Genomic DNA, 12,677 nt, shown 5'->3' with positions numbered 1-12,677 from the left:
TGGAATGTTAAAATCACTGGATACACTATTTAGGAAAGAGAGTCGACAGAAGGGGAGGCAGGTAGGAATCTAAATAAATATTGATAATTCAGAAGAACAGGACCTGGAATGATTATGAATGAACATTCTAACTGCTAAATTACAAGATGGAGTTACTAGGTGGAAGTCCATTATAGACCCCCAAATCAGTTGAAGGAACAGAATCAGCAGCTCCTTACATTTCTACTTACAATTTATAGAAAGAAAAATTGCATTATGATGGGGAACTTCAATATTGGAGACATAAGTCAGAGGTCTCATGTTGCAACTAGTATAACATCCTTGGATGATAACTTTAATTATAATTAAATTATAGTTGATAACTTTCTAACAAGTACACCTCTACCTCGATATAACGCTGTCCTCGGGAGCCAAAAAATCTTACCGCGTTATAGGTGAAACCGCGCTATATTGAACTTGCTTTGATCCACCGGAGTGCGCAGCCCCACCCCCTCCGGAGCACTGCTTTACCGTGTTATATCCGAATTCGTGTTATATTGGGTCGCGTTATATCGAGGTAGCGGTGTATTGCAAACAATTTGGGGTAAATCTATACTGGACATCATTCTGATGGATAAAGATAAATTGACTGCTGCCTTGATGCAAATGATCATGACTGAATGCCATTTATGTGCAAATAGAATAGTCCTAACCAGTAGTACCTATACTAAATGCTTTAAAAACGCCAATTTCCCAAAGTTACACAATTGCAAGCAAAACGAGTGGCAGGAAAACTGAAACCTCAAAATGTGAATGTTAATTGTGAGTTGTTTAAGAATGCTTCTAGTTGCCCCAAAAATATAATTCCATAATCAAAGGCTTTTTAGGTTAAAACCATCCTGGTTAAGAGAGGAAATGAAAGTAGCTGTTAAAAATATTATAACAAATAGGAAGGTGATAGCCATGAGTACAAACTGGCAGTTAGGAAACTGAATCTCATATCATCTTTTCCATAATTATTGCATTGGATCAAAGAATTAAAGGACTGTGGCATAATCAATGCCACTCAGCATTATTTCATGGAAAACAGGTCTTTTCAAGCTTTAGCTAACAAAGTTATAATCTCACCCAAAATGATAAAGGTAACTGACATAATATATTTAGCCTTCTGTAAGGCATGTCTCTGAATCCTAAACGACATTCTTATGGAATAACTACTACACAAAATTAATGTAGTCCATATCAAGTGGATTATAAACTAGTTAACAGATCACAAAATAACTAAGTAAGGTGCCATCATCGAGTGGAGGTGTTTACACAAAATTAATGTAGTCCATATCAAGTGGATTATAAACTAGTTAACAGATCACAAAATAACTAAGTAAGGTGCCATCATCGAATGGAGGTGTTTCTAATGTTGTCCCTCAGGGACCTTTTCTTGGCTTAAAGCTACTAAATATTTTTTTGGATTATTGATCAAGAAATAATGGCTGGTAAAATTTGCAGATGGCACATTGGCCCAGTAGAAAATTGAGGGGGCAGACCAGTTATACAGGTCTAGATTGCTTGGTAAGGCAGGCTCATTTGAATAACATGCATTTTAATATATCCAAATGCAAACTCACATCTAGGAACAAAGAATGTAGATCACACTTACAAAAGGGGAACTGTATCCTGGAATGCAGGGGCAGTGAAAAGGAATATGGGGTAATGGCAGATAATCAACTGAACATGAAATCTTAGGCGATGTCTACAGTATCTTGCAATTCAGACTATGGGGGTGTGAATAGCCGTGTGCACCAAAGTGCTGCTCTGTAATTCCCCCGTATGAACACTGCAAGAGCATACTAAAAGGCTCCTAGTTCACATTAACAGGAACAGGAACCTTTTAGTTCACACAAGCAGTATCCAGACAGGGGAGTTAGAGAGCAGCACTTTGGTGCACGCTGCTATTCATACCCTTGTAGTCCAAACTATAGGGGAGTGTAGACAAGCCTTGTGTGTGATGCTGTAGCTAAGAGGGCTAATACAATCTTTGGATATACAGGGAGTCCTCGGACTTACAACACTTTTCAATTGACTGCCCATTTCGCCCCTACAAGCTTGTTTTCCCCTTACGATGCTCGGTTTGCATAAAGTTTGCTTGAAATCACTTCCTGGTTGCATTATACTGGTATGGAGCTGGAAGGGGTCACTTCTGATTGGCTTTGAGGCAGTAGGGTAGCTTGTTGCCGGGTAGGGTTGCTGCCCCGGGCTCAGCCAATCAGAAAGCTTGAACAGTAATTGGCTGAGGCTCAACATCTATGCCGTTCTCCCTGGTTTTCTAAGCCTGTGTTGCCTGCATTCTGAGCAGCATATGCGAGTTTATATGTTTATTTGGATGCTGTTTACAAAATACAGTGTACAGTAAATACATTGATGTTGCAACATTAGTCAGCTATAATTCATTTAGTACAAAAATCTGGGTTATTGTGGTGAAAATAGTGTATCAAGCCTTGGTTCAGAAACCAATCCCCCCTTCATACCGTTGATTCCTATAGGAAAAGCGGTTTCAGCTTACAACGCAATTCTGAGGAACAAATTGTGTCGTAAGTCCGAGGACTCCCTGCATAAACAGGAACATCAAGCAGGAGTGAGGAGGTGATAGTCTCACTAATGCTGCATGGAGAGATATTACTGCACCACTTCAGGTATCAACAATTCAAAAAGGATGTTGAAAAATTGGAAAAGGTTTAGAAAAGAGCTAAAAGAATTACTTGAGGTCTGGGAAACATGCCTCTCGTCAGACTTTGGAAGCTTAATCTAAAAGAAGGTTAAGAGGTGACTTGATCAGTTTATAAGTACTTAAATGAAGAGATTTTTAAAAAGCTGACAGCTTTTTAATCTAGCAGAAAAAGGCATAATAGCCAATGTCTGAAAGCTGAATCTAGACAAATTCAGACTAGAAATAAGGTACAAATTTAACAGTCAGGGCAATTAACCATTGGAATAATTTATCTAGGGATATGATGAATTCTCCATCTCTTGAAATCTTTAAATCAAGACTAGATATCTTTCTAAAAGAAATGCTATAATAAAACAAAAGTTATGGGCTTGATGCAGAAACTAATGGTTGAGATTCTGTGTGTTATGGAGGTCAGACTAGATCATGATGGTCCCTTCTGGCCTTAAAATTAGGAAACATCTTAAACATAAACACATGTCTTTTCAATCTCTTCAACCTAGAAGGATGAATGAAATTGACTGAACATGAACTACAAACAGAAGTGAAACTGACTAGTCTGTTTTTTCTTGAAAGAAAAGCAAGGAGTAAAAACATGATGATCAGCTAGAAGTAAAATACTCAACATTCTCTCAGTCTATCAATATAGACCAGGATGTTTTCAAAACAGAATTTTAGATAGGAACAATCACATTCAGAAGAAATTGCTTAATGCTACCATATAACAAATATGTATGTGAAGAGTTTCTTCCGCAGCAGCTTAGTTTCTTAGTATACTTAGTATTTCTTAGTACATTTGCACAACAATAACCCTTAAAGGTAAAATAATAAATACAAGACAGTTCTTACCAGCTCTGCACCAGCTGAACTGAAGGTGTTTTTAGCAGGTTGTCTGGAAGCAGACTTATTTCTTTCATTATGTTTGCCAATCTTACAGGCAACTCTTGTCTCAAAAACATAAACGAAGTCTTTTCACAAGCATTTTCAGACCCTAAAACCAAAATATATTTGGAAAAATCAGAATATAGTTAACATTTGTGGAACATCTTTATACAGCTATAGATCACTATTTTCCTGCACATTTTTGTGGTCTGGCTCTGAGGTTAAATTAGACCAGGTTTGAATATAGGGATAACTTGGATGTGACCCTTTGTAAAACTGTATTATTTCACCTTAAAACAAAAATTGGCAGATACTAGTTACTTTGTCACTGAGGAACAATTATGTTTTAAAAGACCATGAATTAAAGAAGCCAGTTGCTTACAAAGAGTATTGTGGCACCGGGGGAGGGTGTCATCACATGCAACCATAAAGCAATGTGGCTCAACAGAATCTGAACCCTGGACCTTCATATCCCCAATACAGGCCTCTATCAGTCATAAAAAATGATCTCTTTTGTTGTTTTGCCTCAGCATGGAAGGATGGACTAGATGATACTTGCTAGGGTAGAGACCTGACACCATTGTCAGCAATAAGGTCTATAAAATGTCCAGAATCACAGGGTGATAGCTCAAGGTAAGGCCAGAGCTCTTTATCGCCCGTCTTCTAGATCTGTGCACCTTTCCCTAAGCTACAGGGTATGTGAATGGGCCACATTGTCTCCAACATTTTTGGCACAATGCCTGACTTGGTATGTGATGGAACAGATAGCCTGATTCAGCTCAAATGTAGAATGTTCCTCAAAACTGGAGAGCGACTCAGAGCGCTAAAATGACCAATTCCTTTTCAGACTATACCTTAAAAAAATAAACAACCAACCACAAGTTAGAGGTACTGTTTAATGGAACCGTCAAGGGATCCAATCCATGAAAAACGTGCACTGTCAAACTTTATTTAGGCATAAAAACTTGCTCTTGCTCACAACAAAATATTAGTCAACGAGAATTTTCTTGAACCAACTCACATCTTTCATAGGTGACACTAAATGGCACTGTTGTTAGCCTTAGCTGAGATCATGGATCTAAAACACGCAGGTGGGAAGGGAGGGTGAGAAATCCTTCACTCCCACCCTACAGATGGTCCTTTAAAAGAAGGGTTGAAGCACATTGGCAATACAAACATGGGGCAGCTTACTTACATGGCTAAATACGACTTTTAAACTAGACTAGAAAAACGCTAGAAAATGTACTATAGGGAGCAATCCTGCAGTGGTAGGGGGACAGACTTTGATCATCAAATCAAACTTTTCCCAGCTCCAATATTTTTGATTCCAGGACTTCAGTCTCCTGGACTGTCAGCTGGTCTTTCACAAGAACCAAACTAATGTAGTTTGAGGGCTTTTTTTAAATCTATTAATCTTTTACTTACAAGAATACTGAAAAATGGAACTCTTCTTTGCTCATGTGCAGAGTAACAATACTTTTAGTTCACACCCCTGGTATTTTTTAATTAACTTTGAGAACACTTCAATCTGTAGGATGGAATAGTCACTTTCACGTAAAATGAGTTCCTTGTCATACTTAGCAAGTTTATCACAAGAGAGATTACTAGATTTTCACTAACCCAAGGCAGTATGCAGATGAACCAAGATGGCTCTAAAGTGACAGTTGCTTTATCAATATAACAATCCATCAAATACATGTTCTCCAAACAAGCCTCAGAACATAAAACCCTGATTCTGAAATTCACTGGATGCGCGCACACCACAGGGAACCCTGTCTGTGATTGAAATGGGGTGTCAAGCAAGTGCAGTTGTGCACCTATGAACAGTGAATTCCTGAATAAAGGCCTAAACCATAATGGCTCCCCATTAAATAGATCTATTCTTCCACAATGTGCACTTTCCAAGATAGTGAAAATATCAGCATTAAGAGACCCAACGTATCTGTAATTACACGAGACAGACCCCAATACTGTGAAACTTATGCATGTGATTAACTTTATGCACTGTGAATAGTCCCATTGACATCAACTTTTAATATCACACTGACATACTATTTTTTTTCTATAGCAATTCTTTCATCAATCTTCAAGCTGGATGGTGCAAGGGAATGAGGCAGGGATACACAGTGAGTGACACAAAGGTTCTGTAAATCAGTGTAATAACTGGGGCCAAATTTTGCCATTACTGTGTCATAAATTTGGAGGGCAATATGTACTGGATGAATGTATCTGTTAATTGAACAGTGAGGATTCAAAAATCGAACAGCTGCCTAAAATCCTGTGCAGTCTAACTTGGGCATGCTGCAGAGAAACAATGCTTGCTGCAGAGGAACAATATTGTGATCATGTAATCAAAGACTGATGTGACACCTGCAGCAGGACACAGCATTAAGGTTATTTGTAGTAGCTTAGCTATGATATCAGGATAAATTGATGATTTAAAAAAAAAAATCTTTTATTTAAATTAGATTTATTTTTAAGTTAAATTATTTAAAATTAAATGTGAAATTATGGTAAGTTTAGAACTTAACATTGGTGATAATCTATTAAAATCGCTTACATTAAATAAAAATAACTAGTAGATATTTGCTGCTGAAGTTTTAACGAGTCAGTCACTGACCTGATGGAAGCCATTGGCTAAGCATCTGGAACCAGAGTTTGTTGATGTGCTAAACCAATTTTTGACAGCATTAGCCTCTTCTGCAGGTGCAGAGAGAATATTTTCTTCATTTCAATTTGTTCAACTAGTTGAGTTCAATGACTAGCTAAATTCAAATTTAACAAATTTGAGTTGAAAAAGAAGGAACTCTTGTTTTCCTCTTCAAATCTATGTATAAAAACTAGGTATAAGAGGATGAGATCCACTGGTTCTAAAATCTTGAAAGACATAGTAAACAGAAAATTGATTCAATTCACTAACTACAGATAATACTTCCTTTGTTAAATAAATCAGTTAGTTTTAAATGCAAAACATGTTCTAATAAACTTTTTTCTTATGTATCCAGCATATTTAAGGTAGTTTTATTTAAGTAATAATAAACATTTTAAAATGCTGGTTTTGTGCATTTTTAATTGACACCCAAATTGAGCTGGACATAAATCACAAGTAAAAAATTAAACAAATCTAATAACTTAAAATATGTAGTACCTAAATAAATGTATGTAAAGCTGTACAAATGCTTAAATATGTGTATAGATACAGTATATCTACCTGGTTAGCAAAAAGAAGCACCAAATTTAGTGTAAAAGCTTTGTTTAGTTGCAAATCAACGTGTTTTAATGGCTACTAAAATGTGAATCAGCATCTCTTTAGGACAATAACTAAAAAGTACAAGTACAAAACAAGATTAAAATGGATTATTTAAATCAAGTCTTACTGCTTGCTGATTTAAATGATTAAAATCATTGATTTAAATTGCTTTGACTTAAATCAATTCACCCTGTATGACATCATATGACTTTGTGATCTTTACATTCTTTGAATGTAAACTTGATATGGAATATTCAAGTTTTGTGTCTGTGTGAATGGTGCAGCTTCAAAAAAGAAAACTAAGAAAATCCAGACTGAAAAAGCCATCCTACTGTAATGCATAGAGAATGTCTGATCAGAGATGCTTAATGACTTCTTTGTTTCGGTCTTCACCGAGAAGTCTGAAGGAATGCCTAACGTAGTGAATGCTAATGGGAAGGGGATAGGTTTAGCAGATAAAATAAAAAAAGAACAAGTTAAAAATCACTTAGAAAAGTTAGATGCCTGCAAGTCACCAGGGCCTGATGAAATGCATCCTAGAATACTCAAGGAGCTAATAGAGGAGGTATCTGAGCCTCTAGCTATTATCTTTGGAAAATCATGGGAGACGGGAGAGATTCCAGAAGACTGGAAAAGGGCAAATATACTGCCCATCTATAAAAAGGGAAATAAAAACAACCCAGGAAACTACAGACCAGTTAGTTTAACTTCTGTGCCAGGGAAGATAATGGAGCAAGTAATTAAGGAAATCATCTGCAAACACTTGGAAGGTGGTAAGGTGATAGGGAATAGCCAGCATGGATTTGTAAAGAACAAATCGTGTCAAACCAATCTGATAGCTTTCTTTGATAGGATAACGAGTCTTGTGGATAAGGGAGAAGCTGTGGATGTGGTATACCTAGACTTTAGTAAGGCATTTGATACGGTCTCGCATGATATTCTTATCGATAAACTAGGCAAATACAATTTAGATGGGGCTACTATAAGGTGGGTGCATAACTGGCTGGATAACCGTACTCAGAGAGTTGTTATTAATGGTTCCCAATCCTGCTGGAAAGGCATAACAAGTGGGGTTCTGCAGGGGTCTGTTTTGGGACCGGCTCTGTTCAATATCTTCATTAACGACTTAGATATTGGCATAGAAAGTACGCTTATTAAGTTTGCAGAGGATACCAAACTGGGAGGGATTGCAACTGCTTTGGAGGACAGAGTCATAATTCAAAATGATCTGGACAAATTGGAGAAATGGTCTGAGGTAAACAGGATGAAGTTTAACAAAGACAAATGCAAAGTGCTCCACTTAGGAAGGAAAAATCAGTTTCACACATACAGAATGGGAAGAGACTGTCTAGGAAGGAATACGGCAGAAAGGGATCTAGGGGTTATAGTGGATCACAAGCTAAATATGAGTCAACAGTGTGATGCTGTTGCAAAAAAAGCAAACATCATTCTGGGATGTATTAACAGGTGTGTTGTGAGCAAGACACGAGAAGTCATTCTTCCGCTCTACTCTGCACTGGTTAGGCCTCAACTGGAGTATTGTGTCCAGTTCTGGGCACCGCATTTCAAGAAAGATCTGGAGAAATTGGAGAGGGTCCAGAGAAGAGCAACAAGAATGATTAAAGGTCTTGAGAACATGACCTATGAAGGAAGGCTGAAAGAATTGGGTTTGTTTAGTTTGGAAAAGAGAAGACTGAGAAGGGACATGATAGCAGTTTTCAGGTATTTAAAAGGGTGTCATAAGGAGGAGGGAGAAAACTTGTTCACCTTAGCCTCTAAGGATAGAACAAGAAGCAATGGGCTTAAACTGCAGCAAGGGAGGTTTAGGTTGGACATTAGGAAAAAGTTCCTAACTGTCAGGGTGGTTAAACACTGGAATAAATTGCCTAGGGAGGTTGTGGAATCTCCATCTCTGGAGATATTTAAGAGTAGGTTAGATAAATGTCTATCCGGGATGGTCTAGACAGTATTTGGTCCTGCCATGAGGGCAGGGGTCTGGACTCGATGACCTCTCGAGGTCCCTTCCAGTCCTAGAATCTGTGAATCTATGAATCATGTACTATTGCCAGACTCCTACCTTTGAGCACAAAATCATATCTACTATAATTTTTAGCCTCAGCAGCTGATTTTCTAGCTTTTAAGAATCTGTCAAAAAGTTGATATATTTTGAACATTTTTTCACGTTATCCATGACCTTATGTCTAAGCATTGATGTCCATAAATTACTGCTTTGCTGTGGAAAATATTTGCCTTGAAAGCAAATTCCCATTGTAAGGGGGAGACAGTAGTTTGGGGCCTATATTTGTATTTAAAAGTAACTGTGAACAATACTACAATCCTTGTTCAAATATAGTATACATAGAATGACTACAGTTGTTACTGTGTAATCCTGTAGATCATTTATCATTTTAATTTTTTTAATTTAATAATTTTATTTAATTTTTTTATTATTTAGAATAGACTTTATATATAAAGGATACACTATTGTCTTTACATAACATATTGTAAAATGAATAATGATGCAAAAAATTTTGACTGGTTAAAGGGTCCTTTAATTTTGAACAGCTGAGGGGTATCTTCTTTAACTGAAATAGTAGAAGCCTGTGTTTTTGAATCCTGATGGACAAGGGTGTTAGACCCAGTTCCCCAGGTATGTGTACATATAATTTATCAAAGAGATGAACCTACAGAAACTGGATCCATTGCATTGTGACTCCATACCCAGACTTGATAAGGTTTCTAATGTCTGCCTTTAAGATTGTTTTGTGTGTGGCACTTCGCTCTCTAGTGGTAGACTGCAATTCTGATTTTAAAAACTCGGGATATTTTGCTTTCTTGCCAGCTGTCACCCATTTGTTCACTAGCGCGACAACTTTAGCCACAGCTGTAACCAGTCTCCTGATGAAGCTTCAAGCGTCAGCGCTCTATTGAATTTCAGTCCTTGCCTGGCCAGAAAACCTCCTCTGATTGGCTGCCTGCCCCACCATCCCGCTTCCTGGAGAAAGAGCAGCCAATCAGGCCTCTTGGGGGGGAGCCCAAGTTGGGGAGCCCAGAAGCCCAGCAACTTACTCGGGGGTCCCCGCCTGTGAGCAATGAGCCCAGTCCGCTCTCTCCATCTCTGCAGGACTGGGAAGGGGAGGAGGGTGCAGAGCCCACCCCGCTGCCTGCCCCCCACCCCGGAGGGGAAGAAGAGGTGCCTGTTGCCTGGGGGCTGAAGAACCGCAGGCGCTGCCAGAGGAGCCCAGGTAAGCCTTGGGAGGACTGGGGGTGAGCACGGAGCAGAGGCGGAATTGGCAGCCCCCAACCCGCTGGTGGTCACATAGGCTGGGGGCGTTCACGCTGCAGCTCGGTCTCTAGGCGGAGGCCAGGGGCTCCTCTGCCCACGTGGCGTTGGTGGTGCGGTACCGCCTCCTGCTCCGGCGCCCCGGGGAGGCGGACGGGTCAGCGAAGCCCGTCGGGGTCCTGCCACCCCCAGCGTAGCGCGGGTGGGCTGCGGGTGGGCGGCCTGGCGCCTCGGGCTGGGGGGGGAGCAGGGCACTCACCGAAGTCTAGGAACTGCTTCATGGAGAGGGGCGACGGGGAGAAGCGGGCGTAGAAATCCACCTGCTGCGGGAGGCCGGCCGGGGAGGCGCCTCTCAGCAGAGCCCGCAGCAGCCTCATGGCAGCCTCGAGACGCGGCTCCGCTCCTTTCAGCCCGGCCCGGCCACCATTCCCGCCTGTGCAGCTGCCCGGAGCCCCGGCTCCTGCCCGGGCCGCGGCCTCCTGCACTGCGCGTCCCTCGGAGGAGCGGGCGGGCGGCCGGCGCTGCACTGAACCGGGGGCGGGAACGGGCGGCCGGGCGCCGCCTCCCTCCCTGCTCGGCGCCGCGCCCCGCCGGTGGGGGCGGGAATGGCGCAGAGGTTTGATTAGCGGAGCCTCCCGACCTAGACACCACCTCAGAGAGGGGCCAGTCCCGCCCCCGTCCGCTACGCCAGGCAGGAACCCTGGGCTCGGCCCGGGCCTGGCCATACAGCGAGCCCTAGCGGGGAAGGCCGGCCCCGCACCTAGCCAGGGACCCCCGTTGAACTCCGCTCTGTCACGGCTGGCCCGCTTGACCCTGCTGGGGGCTCCTGTTGATGCCGGGGAACTTGTCCATGTCACTTACAGTCGTCCCCCCCCCCCCCCACACACACACACCCGTTGTGCGCTGAGAGAGGCGTTGCGTTTGCTAAGCAGCCAGTAGTTTACTTGCTTGGGACGCTCCGGTGAGTTGGGTTGATAAATTTGTCCATAGGCAAGAAAGCCCTGGGGTGGAGACTGACCTCCCCGTGTCTCCCCCCCCCCCCCCGTTAGAGATGAGGCATGCTGGCAGAGAAGTGCCTGTAGCAAGTTTGCCCTACTGCTGCCCTGTCATACAGTTAATTTGCCAGGGCTGGCTAGAGACCTTTCTCCAGCCCTAAATCCATAAAAAAAAATTACTACAAAGCAAATTAGTTCATTAACTAACGTGCATAAAATGGTTTTGTGACGGTGACTTAATGCCCCTGTTTTTTCTCCTCAAAATTGGTGACCCTCAAAGGCTAGAAGGGCACTGTGATCATCTAGTCTGACTTCCATATAACACAGGCCATAGCACTTCCCTGAAATAATTCTTGTTTGGCTGCTTTTCTAAAAGATATGCTCTATTTCAGGGGTGGGCAAACTTTTTGGCCCAAGGGCCACATCTGGGAATAGAAATTTTATGACAGGCCAAAAATGGTCACAAAATTGGGGTTAGGGTGTGGGAGGGGGTGAGGGCTCCGGCTGGGGGTGCAGGCTCTTGGGTGGGGCTGGGGATGAGGAGTTTGGGATGTAGGCAGGGTGGATTTGATTTAAATCACTCGTCAGGAAGACTGGATTTAATCATGGATTTCTATATAAAAGTGTATTCTTGTTGGGTGTTGTAACTTTAATACATATTCTTCACAGCTCAGAGATAGATGTACGTTTCATTTTTAGAATCTGCCATCTCAAGTGACAATCTTAAAAGAAATATTTTTCTGACACCTTCACCCAGAAATGGATGAGTACATAGGATATTACCTCAGTGTACAGTATTGGTGAGACCACTATTGCATTACTATGTCCAGTCCACACTTCAAAAAGGCTGTTGTAACATTGGAGAGTATTCAGAGAAGAGCCTGGAGAATAATTTGAGGACCAAATAAATAGCCTTATAAAATGTTTTGGCTTGTGTTACGCAAGATGTCCGATAACACTATCATTATGTTCCCTTCTGGCCTTAAAATCTATGTAATACCAAATAAGAAACTTCCCCTGTACCTGAAGTCTTTAATTTAGCACAAAAATAATGCATTTAATATTAATTTATTAAACAATATAACATCATTATTCTAGACTTTAAGACCAGAAGGGACCATCATGATCATCTAGTCCAGTGGTTCTCAACCAGGGATACATGTACCCCTGCAGAGGTCTTCCGAGGGTACATCAACTCATCAAAATATTTACCTAGTTTTACAACATGCTACATAAAAAGCTCTAGCAAAATCACTACAAACTAAAATTTCATACAAACGACTTGTTTATACTGCTATATATACTATACACTGAAAAGTAAGTACAGTATTTATATTCTGTTTGATTTACTTTATAATTATATGGTAAAAATTAGAAAGTAAGTAGTTTTTCAGTAATAGTATGTTGTGACACTTTTTTTTGTAAGTGAGGTGAAACTTGGGGGTATGCAAAACAAATCAGACTCCTGAAAGGGGTACAGTAGACTGGAAAGGTTGACCTCCTCATTGCAGGCCACAGAACCACATCCACCCACTCTTGTAATAGACCCATAACCTCTGGTTGAGT

At 41.0% G+C, this 12,677-nt stretch overlaps 1 protein-coding gene across 1 annotated transcript in view; it reads right to left on the bottom strand.

Annotated features, from left to right (window-relative positions):
* Nucleotides 1-10,493, bottom strand: part of PDK1 (pyruvate dehydrogenase kinase 1) — a 27,681-nt gene extending 17,188 nt beyond the window's left edge. The window contains exons 1-2 of the mRNA XM_065413359.1: nucleotides 10,376-10,493; nucleotides 3,551-3,692 (exon numbers count right to left, since the gene is read on the bottom strand). Of these exons, the coding sequence (XP_065269431.1) occupies nucleotides 3,551-3,692; nucleotides 10,376-10,493 (260 nt within the window). The remainder of the gene's footprint in view (nucleotides 1-3,550; nucleotides 3,693-10,375) is intronic.
* Nucleotides 10,494-12,677: the final 2,184 nt, after the last annotated feature.

Source organism: Emys orbicularis, chromosome 11 (assembly GCF_028017835.1).
Source record: "Emys orbicularis isolate rEmyOrb1 chromosome 11, rEmyOrb1.hap1, whole genome shotgun sequence".
Lineage (NCBI taxonomy): Eukaryota > Metazoa > Chordata > Testudines > Emydidae > Emys > Emys orbicularis.
This window is presented reverse-complemented; position numbering and strand designations above follow the sequence as displayed.